The sequence below is a fragment of the Trematomus bernacchii genome, unplaced genomic scaffold (genome assembly GCF_902827165.1).
Source record: "Trematomus bernacchii unplaced genomic scaffold, fTreBer1.1, whole genome shotgun sequence".
NCBI classification, from domain to species: domain Eukaryota; kingdom Metazoa; phylum Chordata; class Actinopteri; order Perciformes; family Nototheniidae; genus Trematomus; species Trematomus bernacchii.
This window is the reverse complement of record NW_022987620.1, coordinates 353,885-372,514: the sequence shown is the minus strand read 5'-3', so window position 1 is coordinate 372,514 and position 18,630 is coordinate 353,885. Positions and strand designations below refer to the sequence as shown.

Sequence of the window (18,630 nt, the reverse complement as noted above, 5' to 3'; positions counted from 1 at the left end):
TGGGACCTTGTTTCGGAAAAAGTATGTATTGAAGTCAATGGGGGGAGAAAGCATATCTTTCGATCCCTTTTGAATTGTGCCACGAATTACACATATGATGTTTGTCAATCTTAAAAAATCATTTCCATGTCAAAAAAGTCACAGTTTGTCGTAAATCTGTTGAAATATAAGACTATGAAAAATATGCAACTACAAGGGCTATAAATCCCAGAACCCCGGTCCCGCATGCTGGCTCTTACGGAACCGACTAACTCCCCTTGTGTGTATGTACAGCTCTCAACATGCCCAGAGTAGTGATTTTCACCTCTTTTAATACTTTTCGCCTCATTCTGAAAGAAAGAAGTGAAATGTGCCAACGTGACGGCCGTCTTGGTGTGTGGTGCGCGACGGGAGACGTAGTTCATTGAGCGGTTTCACACAAAAAAAGTGTTACTTCACAGTTTTACGACACATTTTTATTTTTTTGAATAAATTGGATATATTGGCAAAACCTGTTGTAATAAAGGAAGAAGTTTGCCAGGCACAAATGGTAATTTTAAGCAGCACATTTCAAACCTAAACATAAACATAAAACAATTTGGTCACCTTAAAAACAATTTGGCACCTTAAAAAAACAAACACGAAATTATCCAAGTCATCAACAGCTAAACTAAAGGCGAAAAAGTGTCCATGGTGGACTTGAGTGGCCTCAGTCGGACCAATAGCTGACCATAACCTTCTAGGGGCAAGAGGCAATATTTGTTGAAGTTCGGGTGAAGCTAACAGATATTCGGGACAAGACAACCCCATATGTGCAATGGTCATTGTTTGTTTTCCGATTAGCAACTTCAGATAGATAGATAGATAGATAGATAGATAGATAGACAAGATGGATAAGTACTTTATTGATCCCAATTTGGGAAATGTTTGCGTTGCAGTAGCATAATGGAATGGAGTTAAGAGACAACTTCTTTTATGTATATCTGCATAAATTCACACATATCTGTTGATGTCTGTCAGTTAATAACCAATGGGTTGCGAGATTTGACTTGACCTACCTAAAAACGACCAAAGCCAGCTCAAACGTTATTCGTCAGTACTTCTACAAACAGAAATAAAAATTCAAGCTACAAAAGTATTTTTCAATTGCCTACTGTACAGATTCATTTTGGAATTCATCTGGAATTGGGGCGATTTTCCTCATAACAACTAAACTAGACCTGACAAAAATGTCCTGTCTGATCTTCAAGAGGAAAAGCTTTCATTGGCCTATGGATAAAGCTTTTCTTTTTTTAAATGTTGTGACGTTTTTTATTTTAAAAGAGCGTTATCAATCATTTGTAGAATGGACCAAATTACATTATTATCATTTCCCAACATGGCTATAATGATTTTCCTGTCCTCTAAAATGTGTCAAAATGGTGTTGTGTTTTGTGGTCAGTATTGTGAAGTTGAAGACATTTTACACGTTACAACTGTTGGAAGATATAATATTCAATTAATTGTATGTATTAGAAATTATTATTATTAGTGAAAATAGCCATCTGTTGATAAAGTACCAGAGTATCAAACAGGTCTTCCTTGGGTTAATAAAATGGTTGGTGTGGCTAATTAAGGCTGGTGCCCCACGAGGACGCATACGGGAAAACGCATACACAAACGCAATCTCAATCGCAAAAAAGGCTTCCGTCCATACGCAATAGACACCGGATAGTGTCTGTTCACACGAGACAGCTCCGTTTAGCTCCAACCGCTGGAAAAGCTGCAGTACATATGCCGAGCCTGTACGTGGCGCTGTAACTTCCTCCACAAAAGCAGCGAAGAAGCATGGTTGTGATGGGGGTTGCCCTTCTGTTTATTCTCCGCGGTGGGGGCCGAGGGAACCGGGCAGAGTTTTTCGTCGGTCAACGTGTGTTAAAGTTTCAATCTTCCGGACAAAATTATAAAAGTGCCGGTCAAAGGTCTTCATTGTTATTTATTGAGCTTTAAAACAAATGAATAACGACTCTATATAATAATAAAATACACGGAGCCTCTCTTTTTCCTCCCTCTCTTCTGACAGCGTCAGTGTCTGTCTCATGCAGCAGCTGATCCAGTAATGAGTGACCCGACAGTAAAAATAAACATATTTATAACTAGTTTAGGTAGTTTGAGAGGTAATTAAAATAGCTAAGGGTGATGATCTGTGTTTTGCTCCGTTCACCGCTGCATCACAGCGGGAGGAGCTGCGTGTCTCCGTCCTGTCAGATTAGACTTCACTCGAGTTTATGTCCATATCGAGAGAAAGATAAATAATCTGAATTCAGTGTGCAGTTTACTTTGACGCGGGGGTGAGCAGCAGAGGTGGGGAGAGGCGGGGCTATTGCGTCATCATTATCAGAAAATGATCGTATAGAGGCGATCACACGGAGCCGTTTGACCCCCCAGAGCGCTCCGTTTCCAGATCTATCCACCTTGGGACCCGTTATCGTTTGCGGGGTCCATTTCTATCGTTTAGTTACGGCCTCGTGTGGCAAAAAGGGCTATACTGTACGCAAGAGAAATATGCGGATACAACCCGTTTTCGTCCTCGTGGGGCACCAGCCTAAAACTTCAGGTTAGGGCGGATTGTTCAATGTTTTATTGGGCCTTAAAACTAAATTTAGTGGAAAATGAACACAGATGTCTACTTACTACAGGCAGTTCACATTTTAAGACAACTATGATCATTTTATAACCATAGTGCCACTCAAATATAATCCATCTCTCTCTGAAATAGCCTCATTCCTTTCATTGTCACAATAAAAAGCTGTCCTGGAAGAAAAAAAAACAGAAAATCAAGATTGATTATCATCAGTTGAGCTTGAATGTGTGAACACTTCCAAGTCTCAGCCTTTAACAATCATACACTCTGACAGATATTCCCACACGATCTGAATGCAGTGCTACACCCCGGCTGAGCCCAGTGATTGCTGCCTCATTTAGAAACACACACTTATTCTTGCATTGTGCCTGGTGAGTTAATTTGATGAAAAAGTGCTGTTGTGCTTCAGCTAAAAAGATCCCAACAAACAAGATGAATGCCAGTAGGATGTAAAACTATCAGGCACACTGATTTCAAAGCAGTTTTATTTATAAACTTTAATTGCAGAAAGCGTTGTTCTGGCCACAATTGTATGTGTTTTAGTGTGTGAGAGAGATGTATTGGAGGTTATTATGCCAGGGTTAAACACTGTAAATCGAAAATACATAGCATGCCAACTCAGCCATTAGTGCATGTCTTAGACAACGATGGAAACGCCAATATACTGCATGCTAAAACCCCACTTTATCAGCTAGATCTAATTTACTAATGTGTTGAGCCGAAGGCTGTTTATTCAGCACATTCCAGTTAAACCTGCTTGCAATGTGTTGTTTGTATGTGTACCCCTGACAACAGCAAACAGGTAGAGATGAAAAGAGTATTTCCTTGCAGCTTTTGGTACAGTAGCTGGTGTGCAAATTGTCTGCCTCTGTCACAATGCTAGACAGTGCTGTACTGTAACCGCAGCATTAAGGGATGGTTAAGTGTAGCACCAGTAGATTGTGGTTGGCATGCCCCCAGTTTGGAGAACCTGCATAAAGACAATGCATTGTACTGCTGTGGAGAAGGCAGCAGCAAAACATAATCTAGCCACCTAAATAAAGGGCCATTTAAAAAGAAGTGTAGGCAAACGCTATGTGATGGATAATGTGCAGCAAGCCACATATTAATGAGAAAATAATCTTGACATGGCGAGCAGGATCCCGGAAACAAAACATATAGTCCATTCTATTGAGTAGCAATGGTTAGAACTGCGGCAACAGCAACGTTACCTAAAACGCAGGCAGCACTGTTCAAGGTTTTCTGTAACTGGCCAAGTCTTTTCACATTTTCTTTTCCATTTACCCGTCTGGTAACATAGTGTTTACTTCCTGTCAGTCTTCTTCTGCTGATTCCTCTGACATTCAGCTCTTTCTTGTTCTTCTTTTTCTTTTCTTTACTGGAGGACAATTCAGCTATTGTGAATCCAAGTTTTAAGCTTTCCACAAATATAACTCATGGGGTGGGGGTTGTGGAGCTTGACGCTCGTGAACTATCAACAGGAGGGTGGGGGGGGCCTCGCTGCGGGGAAGCAGTGTGTGGACCTGTCAGCGCAACTTACATGATACCGAATTTAACAAACCCATTTAAATAATTGGTTTAAACGGCATAATAATAAGGACGATCGTCCATTCTGTGATTCTCCAGAACACACATGTTATGATATTAGGGTCATGGAGAGTGAGATGAGATCGCTGTCCCTTTAAGAGAGAGAGAGAGAGAGAGAGAGAGAGGGGTGTGGCGTGTGCATGTGTGTGTGTGGATGGTAGAGCGAGAGTGAGCGAGCGTGTTTATGTTTCTGGAAGTGAAACGAGGCAGCAGAAAAACAGAGGTCTGTGATGTATTTTGTGAAACAGAAGAACAGCTAAATAAATGCAACGGCCTCCCAAGAAGAGCTCGCCTCTCTCCAGTCATTTAAGCTAAAGTGGGTTATTGAACCTGAAGCTTGTTGCTTCTGCCCTCCTCGACTATGGTCTGGGAGCCGACAGGAAAGTTCAACACACAGATGGCCAGTCCGCCCCTGTGTAGCATATTATTTAGATGAGAGATGAGCAGATCGCCACTGGGCTTTCAACTAAAGACACAGCCACGCAAAAACTGCGGCATTTGTACAGCTCCTTATGGGTACTGCAATTTGTGAAGTGCTTTCCTCTGTGGTGAAACGATCAGCCCTGCACCACGGAGGAAAGCGGCAGAAAGTCACCTGGGGTTAAAGAGAGCGGGGCTGCGCTGCGTGCATGGCTTCCTTCTGCAGGTAACGGGGAGACGTGCTCTGGCGGCGGTCTCGTTCAGGATCCGAAAATACAATTTAAATATTTTGCACACTTATTCCACTTATTCCTAGTGTGCCACTGGTTACGGTGCCGCGTGCCAATGCTGGCACGCGTGCCAGGGGTTGCCGATCCCTGCTATAGGGTGTACTTTGAGGGTTTTGACTCTGCACGCCGTTTACATGCATAAAAACCTTCATAACACACAAGGGGACGGGTAATAACCGGAAAAGCATGACACCTCTCCTTTAAGTAAGGACCATAGTTAAGTAGTATATTTTGTTTTACTCTTCTCAGTTTTTTTCACCCCTGTAGCAATAGTCATCACACTTGGATAAGTAACATACTAGAAGCCAGTCGTAGAATGTGTCAGATACTTGGCACACAGGCTGCCCATTAGTAAGATTGCTAGTTCTCAGTGCTAAAACTTGTTTTACATGACAGTAACACATTTGATTACATAATACATAATGTAGTGCTGTTTGCCAGTACAGACACACACACACACACTTCAAAACATACAATTTACTTAGATTAATTCCAACACGTAATACAACTGAGTGAATCGTTTTCTGTGTGCTTGGATAGAAAGTAGAGTTTTCACATTTTGGCATCACTGGATAAATGTATAGCAAGATGGTATGTTGCATCACAAGGTTTTGATTTAAAAGCGTCCCAATAATGTGTTTTGGGGGTTTCCCTTTCCTGTAGTGTGTTCTATAGGTTTTCATACATGTTAATACACCGGAAAGGCTAAAATCCCTGTGTTCCCTCCAGTGGGGTTTCTCTCCCTCACTGCCTGAAACGCCTCCATTGGACTCCTTTTTCACTTCCATAACATAGGGACATCACTATGTAACACTAGCGCTTCTATTGGCTAGAGATTCAACACAGTTACGTGATAGGCCAAGCCGCAGGGCTATTCAATTACAAATTCAGTTGGGCCAGATTTTATAACTACAAAATTCAGCTGGTCCAGACATTCAGCGGCCTGTAAAAAGCGGGTAATGACACATTTTAAACCAACACATATTACTGCAATGAAAAACATGCCATTTTTATTCATTGTTCATCTAACAAAGGCACGTCAAAAAGTGCATAAAAACACAACAAATTAGCATTAATTTAACAGAATCTGAGGCATCTCAAAGTGCATAAAAAACAAAAAGTAGCATTACATTTGTTTGCTTTAGAAGTAAAATATGCAGGTTATTTTTTTGAACAAGGCACATCACAAAGTGCATTTAACTGAATACAATAATAGCAGTCTTAATACATTTCTTCATACATACAAAATAAAATTGGATACATATGACACATGCACATCAAAAACTGCATTAACAAACACAGGGTGCGTACGGGTGCTGGAAATCCTTGAAAATGCTTGAAATTGTACGAGGTGTTTTCAAGGTTTGAAAAGTGCTTGAATTTTGGGAATGGTGCTTGAATTTGGGATAAAGTGCTTGAAATTGTAAATGCTTTACTTCGCTTTTTAGATTAAAAGAAAATAAAGAAGTCGGAGCGCGCTTAATTGCTTCGCTTTTACATAAAACAGCTCCGCTCAGACCTTCCCGCGCAATGCGCGTGACCGGCAAGTGTTTTTGTTACGTGTGTGACCTGTAGTGATGGGAATTCCGGCTCTTCTTGGTGAGCCGGATCATTTGGCTCGGCTCACCAAGAAGAGCCGGCTCTTTCGGCTCCCAAACGGCTCTTCAGTTTACCACATATTATACCTTTTATAATTCAATCAAATGTAGCCCTGTTTTGACTAATGATTTATATGTGTACACATATCACTTAAATTATTCAATACATCCTTTGTACTGAAGTATTCAAAAGTAAAAATTACATGTTTAATATCAATTATTTGCTGTGGCCAATTGTTTTCATTGCATTTACAGACCCTTGTATCTCTCTGATACCATCCAATGAATGCACTGACTTGCTTGTAGAACCACGCTACACAAAGCAGATAGCAACACAAAAACTTAAGCATAGACATTTAAAAAAAAGGGCTACTGTATCGACATTTTAAAATTATATTTAAAGAAAAGGCCCTGACAAAACAGCAGGGCTCTATTTCAGTATTAACTATAGAAAAAAAGACAGCAACAGCTGACATCAAATCTTGCTGAGCCCAAGGATAATCATAATAAATAACATAGTGAAAATAAATATATTGCTATGCTCAGTACAGCAGCATCCAACCGTCTCTAATCATAAAAAAACATAAGAAAAATAAATGTATTGCAATGCTCAAAACAGCAGCATCCAACAGTCTCTAATCCTTGGATATTACATGTCACTGCATGCATGCACGGAGCAGCTGTAGCGCGGAGATCATCATATCATTCTGTCTTGTATTACTTAAAAAAAAAAAAAATTTAAAATAAAAAAAAAAAAAAAAAAAAAAAAAACGGCTCGTTCGCGGGCGCGAGCCGGCTCCCGTCGTTCACTTAAAAGAGCCGGCTCTTTGAGCCGGCTCGTTCGCGACCGACACATCACTAGTGACCTGGGCATTCTGATGAGAGTGATAGATGACAGAATGCCAGGAGGTTGCCGTTTCAACGAGCGTTGGCTAGCAGAAGACAAATACAAGCCATGGCTAAGACGAGGGTCAAGTGAAGCCCAAGAGTAGCCTCCTGCAAAGTGTGCAAACAATAACGATGCGAGAGTCTGCGCTGACGAGCCACACACCACACGAAAGGTACGCCATAGGAGAGCATTTTAGATTAGGCTATCGTTGCATGTAAAATACATGACACTTTTCTCTGTGCGCGGCAAAACAAGCTCGCCAAAATGGCTTCACTAGTCTGGCAGTATTTTAAGTGTCCGAAAATGACAATAAAATAGCGGTATGCAACGTGTGTGTGAAGCAGAAATCCTGCAGCTCCACCCGCTGTGACGGACCCGGTGAGCAGAGCAGAACACACATTAAGAGTTAGACCTAACACACTTAGCTATTTGATCTATCTAAACTAGTTATAAATATATTTATTCTTCACTGTCGGGTCGCTCATTACTGGATCAGTGAGCTGCAGGAGATACTGACGGGCAGAGAGAGAGAGAGAGAGAGAGAGAGAGAGAGAGAGAGAGAGAGAGAGAGAGAGAGAGAGAGAGATGAGAGAGAGAGAGCGAGAGAGAGAGAGAGAGAGAGAGAGAGAGAGAGAGAGAGAGAGAGACTCTGATATCGGCCGATATACTGATATCGGCGATCGGCTCCAAAATTGGCGATCGGAGCATCCCTAATAAATGTATATGATATGTTTTATAATGATTGATCATGAAAGTGTTCTCAAAGCTGGTAAAGGTGCAGCTAGTTTGAATGCCTTTGCATACTGCAGGGTAGCTTGTGGATTTACTCCAGGTGGAACTAAAGTCTGATTTAACACTTGATTAGATTTCACATCATTCATCCACATCTGTGAAGTAACTAAAGGTATTAATACATGGAGTGGAGGAAAAGTACACCATTTACCTCTGAACTGTAGTGGAGTAAAAGTACACCATGTACCTCTGAACTGTAGAGGAGACTTGTGTTTACTGCCAACCTAATATTAAACTTAGTTTTCTTTTCTAACATTTTTAATTGTTCATCCTCATGTAGAATGCTATTATGAAACACACATTTGGTTGTTTATAGCATAAAGAACATCTGATTTAATGTGAGGTAGGGAAATAATCATTTGAGTATAAGTATGTGTATATAAATATGTAAGAGCTGTAAGATGCTTGAAAAGCTTGAAAATGCACCTTGAAAATGCTTGAAAAGTGCTTGAATTTGACTTTGGAAAAGGTGTAAGAACCCTGCAAACAGTTAAAGAGCTCCAATGTAACAAAAAGAGGTAGTACTGTAGCAATACTATTTTTTCACTTTTCAAGTAACAACAACAAAATCTTACGTTTTGGTCACATTTGACCCAGACACATTACAAAGTGCATTTAAATGAATACAAAATGAACTGTCAAACCCTTCAGTGCAGGGACGTGCACAGGTATGGGCTAAGGTTGCCCGGGCAACAGCCCGTTTGCCATTTTTGTCTGACCTGCCCCTCTGGAGAGAGCGAGAGTTTTTTTTTGTTTTCTATTGTTACTGAATCAACATGATAAGCCGACAATTAGTATTGTAGCGTCTCGCTGCGGGAAAAACACCTTAGCCTCATCTCAATACCCCTCCTCGACTCCTCCTTTCCCTCACTCGCGTCCCTTCCTTGCGTCTTAGCTCCGCCTCCGTAAGATGCGAGCGAGAGACACGAGGAGGTGACGCGAGGACAGAGGAGTCCTCAGGTATTAATTGGGATGTCCTCGTTCACTCAAACGTCACTCTTAAACGACGTCTGTTAATGATGACATGTGCACAGCTGTATCCCCTCTCATCGGGTTTAACTGAATTCACTGAAGGAATTCAATGTATGATGGTTGGTCCTGCTTTTGTGTTCCGTTGTGGTGTAAAATGTACATTTCAATAAAATTATAATTATAATAATGTGAAAGCCTTTACTCTGAAAATGTGTGTCCTGTAGATCCCCACATTCAGGACTGTGCATTTTAAATAATTTAACTACTGAATATTTTAACACAAAACAAAACAAATAATTGTTATTTATCAAGATCTAGCCATTTATGAAATAGCTTTCTTAATAGCTATGTTTTAGTGATGTTCAAGATCATAAAACATGACTTAAATTGTTAGTATAACCTTAAGAAATGAATTGCACATAGTGCTGTGAGCACATACACATTTATGTGACGCTTTTCCACTCATTCTTCCAGTTCTCCGTTTTCCTGTGTTGAAATCGACCAGCTGTGAAGGTGGGGGCGGGGCTTTTATACGCGAGTAGTGAAAACACTTCCGCGTAGTCTGCTCTCGTGTATCCTCCCGCACCCCTCCTCCCGCACCCCTCCTCCCTCACCCCTCCTCGACTCCTCCGTGTGCATTTCAGCTATTGGGACGTCCTTCAAAATGGCGTGTCTTGATCGATTTCCGGGTCAAGTCCCGGAGGAGGGGAAGAGAGGAGTCGAGGAGGGGTATTGAGATGAGGCTCTTGTCAGTGCTGTCATCTGCCCCCAGTCACGTGACTTTGTTTACAATCTGACAGCTGGAAGCAAAGGAAAGCCCTCCGGCCTCATATGGCTATGGTGATCACACCAAATGCCTGCCCGTGGAACATCTCGAAGCAGTTGACCAATCACAACAGAGTCGGCCAGCTAACCAATCAGACAGAGGGTGAAAAGATGTGATGAGAACAATTAAGACCTTTTAACTTTTAATTACTGTAATCCTGCCTTCATAGAGGGTCCCATGTCATGCTTTTTCGGTTATTACCCGTCCCCTTGTGTGTTATGAAGGTTTTTATGCATGTAAACCAGAGGTGGGGAACCTCCGGCCCCCGGGCCGTATACGGCCCACGAGACCATTTGGTACGGCCCTCGAGGTAATTTATAAACACACGCAAAAAAGAAAAAAATGTAAGAAATCTAGACCGCAAAAAAATTAAACAAGCGAGTGCCTGTTTTTCCTGGGTTAGGTCAGGGTCCTTGAACACAACACGAGCCTAACGTGTCATCACGTGGTATATGTCCCGTCTGACAGGGGTTGCGGTCGAATACTCCAAAAAAACAGCTCCTAAGTTCTAACCCTATCCTTGACCTCTGAGTGAAACGTCACAGGGTTAAGGGATAGTGGATAGGAGAATTCAAAAGGATTTAGGAGAAGAGACTGCGGTACTTTAGAGAATCCGACTGCACTTTCACTATCCGACGTGTTTATGATGCGCCAGCGGACGTCATAAATGTGCGTCTGCTGCTGTGGGGAAACTATGGAAACTACAGTTTTCTATACAGCGGACTACAACATGGATGTTTAATAAGAACGAGGGACTACTGTAAACTCATCTAGAGACTCTGCACCGTGCTCTGATGCTGTTGTTTTATGCTTTATGAACGGGGACAACAGAGAAACATATTCTTCATGACCAAAGTTGGAATTGAAATAAAAAAGGAAAGTGAAACTTATGCTCGTCACCCTCTCCCTCCGGTCCACATTAATACAAATGATCCCAATACGTATGATTGTATGAAAAGATCTTAAAATCAATACAAATGTATTTATTATAAACGTTAGTCCTTAACATCTATCACTGTGTATATCACCATTCAAACATCTTTTAAAAGTTGAACAAACCCCACACAGCTCAGTAAAGACTCTGAAATGTTGACTTTATTTGATCATTTCAGTAAAAACTAACGTTCATATTTCTCTTTTTGATTATAATACTGATGAACGTTCAAAACAAAGCACTTTGGCAACTTACCACATATGTTTTAAAATGCTTAATAAGCACCGTAACTTTCATGATATCATTTCTCGTTCATAATCGGTTGTTTCCGTGAACGGCCGACTGTTGTGTGACGGCAAATGCGGCGGCCGCAAGGCATTGTGGGGCAGCATTTTCTCCTCTCCTTTCGGTTAGGGAGGTCCAGTGGTTCCTAAGCTAAAGGAGGTTATAAAGGAAGTTTGAAACCTCCTTTCCTTTTAATTTAGAGAATTCGAAGGGCACTTATCATGGCTGCCACTGAGGGACTTCCGGGTCATTTCACTCTGTTAGGAAGGTTCCTAAGCTAAATGGACTATTCGACCGCAACCCAGGGGTGCAGTTCTGACGGAGAGCACCAGAACGCGGCTCCGGGCCGGGACTTCACAAATTGCAGTAGGCTACCCATAAGGAGCCGTACACATGCCGCAGTTTTTGCGTGGCTGTGTCTTTAGTTGAAAGCCCAGTGGCGATCTGTTCATCTGTCATACTGATCATACAGTCAATAACTTTGTTGTTATTAGCATCTGGTTAGCTAGCTATGCTAACGAATATAAGAAGCTTTTTCTCCAACCAGTGAGGTAAAAGCACATCTTTATATGATCATTATAGTTATAAAGAAATAAGAGAATAAAGTAAACAGGTATAAAATACTATATGACAGTAAAAAAAAGTTATTAATAAACAAGAATACAGTTTGAAAGGGGAGTGTTTTGTAAAATATCCATAAAGAAAATCTGCTTACAGTTCTGTTTCATATGGGTGTTGAGAGATGTATCCATAGATCTCCTAATGTTGCTCTCAAAGTGCACCAGATTGATGCTTTTAACTTCAACATTTAAAAAAAAATCTTCCCGGGGGAGCATGCCCCCCGGACTCCCCTAGAGGAGGTTAGGTCCCCCCCCCCCCCCCACTTAAATCATGTCCACATGAATAAGAAACTAAATACATTTGCACACATCTTGTGTCCATATCTTTCTGTTTTGGGGGTCATGCCACAACCGTGCACGTGCATGCATACGCGAGTCATGGTAAGATATCTGGATTAAGAGGTTGCTTTTTCTTTGCACAGCATGAAAGAAAGGCCAAATGAATGGGCTGTGATTTTAGTATTTTTAAGCAGAGGTCAATAATTTGTACGGCCCTCGGAGGATGTTGAAAAATTGAAATGGCCCTTGAGAGGAAAAACGTTCCCCACCCCTGATGTAAACGGTCTGCAAAGTCACAAACCCTCAAAGTACACGAGTAAAACTCTAACACAGAAAATACCTGCTCCAAATGGACCAATCCGTGGAGTTCCTCACACACACACACTCTTTTAGCGGTGAAAATGTGACGCGCTGGGGGGGGGGTGCTAGTGGAGCCTCGCAGCGCGGCAAAACTGGCGCGCTTACACTGTAGGTGCGCCGCGTTTGGGGGTGCGGGGGGGGGGATGCGGGTGCTAGTGGAGCCTCGCAGATGGGGCTGCTGCAGCCCCCTCAGCAACCCCCCCCCCTTCCCGCGAAAAACACCGTGAAATGTAACTAAACCAACTACAACCATTCTGAAGTCCATTGCTGCTTTGGGCCTTATTCTTTTTCAATAACAACGCAATGCTTCAGGCACTACTTTTCCCCCCTTTAATATTGACTCACAAATTACAAACAGTGAAACAAACAACTTGAACAATGAATAAACATAAAAAAAATTCCTGACATTTAAAACCCCTTCCAATCCAAGATGTTAACCAACCTTTTGCCAAAAAATCATCTGTGTTACTTTCCTTAAATTCTCAATATACTTTCATCTCAAAGCACAGGTAGCATGCATTATTAATACTGTAGAGCAGCACTGACTTAAAAAGGCAGTTTTTAGTTTTCTTTCCCTTCCTTCTAATTATTTTCTTCTCTTTTGTCTTCCCCTTTTTCATTTTAATAGTGACATTAAGTACTTTCCTACAGTCATCCATTATTCAGCAGATTCTGTCTCATTATTTTGCAGTCTGGAATCTACCTTGTCCAGCTTAATCATTTCTATAGCTTCAGTGATCCATTCTTTTTAGAGTTTCTGAGAAAAACCAATCCAGTTTTTCAAGATTACAGTCTTTGTGACAATACATAACAAGAAAAAAGATCTCCTTGGAGATGCTCTGCTGAAGTTATACACATCTCCCATGGACATCATTATGGTATGAGTGGAAGGGCTATATCACTGTGGATCATTGCTTTCTTTGTTATGCCAAAGCATTTGCTTCAGGCGCTACTTTAGAAATAATTGGAAAGGAGATGATGCATGCAATTGTATTCCCAGCAGCAGCCCAGTGTTTTTGGATAAGAAAAGTGTTGGAGACTTAATCTTGTTCTGCACAATGTAGATACAAGTTTGAAAAGAAGCTTTGGGAGCTGCTGCAGTGTGTGTCCCGGGTGTCACCATTGTCTGCTGTAGACATGATGGTGCTGGCGGTCGCACAGCAGATTTAGCAGATACTGTGACACTGGTCATGATCAGTGGCGGCCGGTGGTCTTTTTTTTTGGTGGGGCTCTTGACGTACCGTAAGTGACCTACCCGGGGGGTTTCCCCCCGGAATTTTTTTTCGAGAAATGACCCCTTAAATGATGACTTCTGGTGATGTTAGAGGGGGGGGGAAAGGAGAAATCGAGGCTTAAAAATATGAGAAGACTGATCAATACCTCCATAATCTTCAGTGTGGAAAATATTATTTATCAACCTGAACATCTACTACTTTACCAGGAATTTGTGTTCTCAGAACTGGTCTGTTTTTTTCTTTCTTAAAACTGTTCATGTTTTATGAACCAACACCTTCACCAAGTAGCTTTACAGTGAACTGCATGTGAGATATAAAATTAATAGCATCTTTTCAGTAGCATTAATTATAAATATTTAAGTGGTTCAATACAAGTCACTACAGCATTTCAAACTGAACTGTGAATAAATGCAATTTAAAAAAAATAACCACAGCACAAAATGTCATAAATTGTGTTTTTTCTTTGTTTCTCTGAGGATTATTTACAAACAGGCTTATTTACATATAGCAATAACTCAGAAATGAAAAAGCTACATCGTCTAACACGAACAACCAGTTAGCATAATGATAATATATGTGTTATGTACAATGTAACTGGCAAGGCTAGAGCAAGAAAGAACATAACGTTTGCAAAAGGTTTAAATAACTTCAAGTATCTGTCTTCAGATTACGTGGAGGTTTTAGTCCGATGGGAAGCAGATTTTAAGCGACACCGAAGATAAACCAAAAATGTGGTGGAGCTGCAAACCGTGTAGTGTTGCTGGGACAGAACAGGAGCTATAACCGTTGGAAAATACATCACAGACAATGCAACAAACGTGGAGACAGAACAATCACTTCTGTGATAAATGCCCACTTATTAATAAACTTCTAACAACCATGGGAAACCTCCTCTCTACATATAAAGTGATATCCAAGCATGGGAAACAAAAGACAGCATTTACCTGTTTGCATCCAGCTAGCCAAGCCTTTCTTGTGTACCAGCTACTTGTGAAGCCTCGTGTATAAATGTTGTCTTTTTCACGAGATTGCTGCGATATATTCAAATCGGGTTGGTCCGGTCCAAGGTCTTTAAGCAACAATTTATCTGCCAAACTTCTCCTTTCGAAAGGATTGGAGATTAGCTCTTGAACAGAATTAGGCGGGGACAGAGGTCCGGAGACTCCACCTGCACATGAAGCCATCCTCATCAACTACTGCGTCAACCGGATACGAGTCACTGTCCAAACTACTCACAGACTGCACTGGGCGCTGACATTGGCGCCCGGTGACCGTCATCTTTGACGACGCTGATTGGCTGAAATTATATTTTCGCGGCATAGTTTACACGTTACAGATAGCAACAGTCAGCTGCTAGTGGCTGCTGCTGCACTGGTTGAAGGCTCCTCTCTTAGCGCCCAGACGAGAGAAGGTGCATGGGCAAGGCCAGGCAGGAAACATGTGACTTATCAGTAACTTTAGACATCGTAACACAATTTTAAACGAGATTTTATTGTAGATTATACATTTTACTGATACCAATTATATAATATTTACCTTGTTCATTAAAAATAAAAATAAAAATATATATATTTTTTTAAACATATATTTTTTTTTTTTTTTTTATTTTAATTTTTTTTTTTTTTCAATATGGGAAGAGGTGGGGCGGCGCCCCTAGCGCCCCTATGGACCGGCCGCCACTGGTCATGATGCATTCGAAGGAATCCGCTGAAGATTATTGCACTCTTTAAGAAAGTAGGGATGAACAGTTGGTCTTCCTGTGGTCAGCCTGATCACACTGCAGTCACAGTGATGTATGAATGAGCTTCATTACCACCACATGTCACCTGTTTTCCACCTTTCCTAACTCCAACACACACTTGCCTTTAATGTGTTGGGCTAACTCAGTCTACGTTTTTTTATTCTTCTGTATTTCATTTATTTACTGTACGTAAAGCCCAGAGAAGCAAATGAGAAAAAGGTTTGGTATGTAATAAAGTGTTTTCCCCTGACTTTCCCCTGGAATAGTTTTTAGCAGGTGAACTTTCTAGCCACATGAGGCAAAAGTGAGTAGTACATCAGGAAAAAGGATCCTGAAGGAAAACTCAAACGTCCCTGGAAACAGTTAGCCTTTTAAGTGTTTTGTCAGTATATTTAATATGACTATGTTAGCTAGGTGACAGCAGATCTGCAATAATCATGTAAACGAATTGTTAAAATAAGACGACAAAGCTTACATTTTGGGTAACTTTCCAAAAACACAGACTTTATAATGCGTTGTTTCAGTAAACGCTGTGCATGTTTCATCAAGCTGGTTAATGTTTTCTAAATGCTGCCCATGTGTTGTGAAGTTGGTGAAGATTTTTCTTCATTTGCAACTGATTTGGCACATTTGTGTTTTTAATTTGCACTCTTTTTGAAACTGCCGCGCGTTTCTCTTAATGGAAATGTTTGGGGCCGTTGTTGCGTATTTGCTCCTGTTGGCCAACATCTTTTTTATCCTGCTCATAACAATAACCCAAGGAGTAGAAACAATTAAGAATAGACTTAGAAAATGGATCACCAGATTGTTTTTTCTTTTAAATCATTTAGGTCCATTTTAGTTTTTCAGCCTTCACTTTTTTGTATTATGCTCTGCCTTTCTGGTTGAATTACATTTCCAGAAGTTTGTTGTGTTTTGATGTATATGTAAGTCATTGTATCGGCTCGCCTGACTGGCTTCCTTGTCTTCTCTCCTCGCTTGTCTCCTCCAGGGAAATAGAGGAAGAGTTGGAGGTGGTGTGGCAGGCAGCGACCCGGGAGAACCAGCAGATCAGGGACACTCTTTTGGACTCGAGGCCCTCTGTAGACCTCTCCAGTATTGCCTGGCCTTCTCCAGCTCAGGATGAAGCCAACACATCCGCCCGACGACAGGAACAAAGCTCCTCACCTCTCCTCTTCACCTCTCATGAAAGCCCCGGGCTGCAGAGAAGGTCCATATTTAAATCTGACTCTGGTCACCAAAACACCTCCTTGGACGAAAAACATAAACATGGGCTGGATTTCTATTGCTAAAAGTCATAAACAATAGGTGTTCACTCATATTGGCAACATAGACTGTATTAGTTAAAGTCCTGAATGTGTCAATTTAGAGACTTCTGCTTTTGTTTCGCAGATAAAATCTCAGACTTGCTTTAATCAAACCATTGTAAGACAAGCATAATGAAACAGCTTACTTTATATAACTGCTCAATTTTGACAATGTGGCCAAATATACCTGACATCAGTCTAAGTCAGAAAGACTGCCATTTTATAAAGGTTTTTAATCTATTGCTCTTTTTAAATTTGCCTCAGGGGTTATAGACCATGCCACATATAATAGATGAAGTTTACCCAGGAGTGGAAAAAGTTGCATCATTCTGCTTGATAAAGGCATAGGCAATGTTGCCTCCTACTGGGCACATAATGGTAATAGATTCTCATTGTCACAGTGTTACATGGTACCGAACAGGCAGCGTTAAGCTACAGGTTCATTAGTATGTTCAAAATGAGTCATTTGGAGGAGATACTGTTGATTGTGCTTTAGGGAATTTCCATGTTTAAAAAACTGTTATTATAAAATAAAAGGGAGAACAAGTGTTAGAATAAATGTTTATGCACAAAGAAAAGCACATCTTTAAATACATGATTGGTTTTATTTTCATGTTATAACTGATTTTTTTCAACAATCAGATATATTATGGCAAATTTAGCTGAATTAACTGATTTGTAATTAAACCTGCTTCAAACATAGTGAAAAGGGAACAAAGTGTCATTCAATGGGACAGTTTGTATAACATTAATTGTTTTTCTCACTTTGAAGTAGTTGTGAAACCAGTGGGCTTTTATCGTTGGGAGTGCTCCTTTTCAAATACATACGTAACACTAGCCATCAATTAAGAACGTGTCATGACACATAACCGTTTTCCGGCAGGATGACACAGAGACCACGAGGCAGAGTACTGTCTGCGTAGATGTACCACAGATCCCTGCTGACGGACACAGAGCAGCGTGACGGCGGTACAGTGGCTCACACACGTATGAAAGCTGTTAAAGGATGAGGAATATTTGTAATAGCTGGTGTAATGGCAGACTGTGCAACCCCCTACCAATCAAAATATCCTAAATATTACATTGAGCCTTAGGCTAATAGTGATGTGAATTACGGCTCTTTGAAGGGAGCCGGATCTTATGGCTCCGTTCCTTTCAGCCTGTTAAGCCACCCCCACCCCACACTCATTGGTTTGGAATGGCACTTAATGTGGCGGACCCTTCACGAGAACGCGCAAACGTAGTTTGTAGGGGAAAGGTGTAGGAGTTGGATGGTGTTGCAGGGTGTAGTGCACCGTCATGTTGACTGCACACTCCACCCACGTGGGCCTGGTAAACAAACGGCAGAGGGCCCAGCATTACGAATATTCATCAGTGCTTATAACTAGTATTTTATAGCATTCTATCATTGTTTATAATTCATTATAGATATGGACATTTCTTAGAATAAAAAATATGACATGGTTAGTGAACATTAGGTAAGTGGCTCTGTGACTTTGCCTTGCCCTGGCTCTGGGTCAGGGGCTGTTCTGGATCACCCGACTCTTGACCTCTCACAGGTGACTTACATAACATACTGTAACACGTGAGGCCACATTGACTACATATTACCTAGCTGCTCCAGATTTCCCATCACAACTACCAAAACTGGCTGGTCAGGCTCCAATACTGACGCAGGATGACTTTGCAAAGAGTAAAAGTTACAGAGAATACATGAACTGCAATTTTAACAAATGTAATGTATTTTGTATAGGTTTTATACATTTACAAGGCAGGGGGATAACTTCACCTTTTTCATTTATAGCTCCCACTTTAGTATATGGTGGTGTTTCAGGATGACTACACATTATGTGTGTTACGGTTTTGTATTTATGTTTTCATTTTCCACCTATG

The 18,630-nt window shown here is 41.1% G+C and overlaps 1 protein-coding gene across 5 annotated transcripts in view; it reads left to right on the top strand.

Moving 5' to 3' along the window:
• cep89 (centrosomal protein 89) overlaps nt 1-17,284 on the top strand; it is a 108,085-nt gene extending 90,801 nt beyond the window's left edge. For all 5 annotated transcript variants that reach the window (XM_034132744.1, XM_034132743.1, XM_034132741.1 and 2 more), the window contains exon 18: nt 16,422-17,284. In XM_034132744.1, coding sequence (XP_033988635.1) covers nt 16,422-16,722 — 301 coding nt within the window. In that variant the 3' untranslated portion in view covers nt 16,723-17,284. The remainder of the gene's footprint in view (nt 1-16,421) is intronic.
• Nucleotides 17,285-18,630: the final 1,346 nt, after the last annotated feature.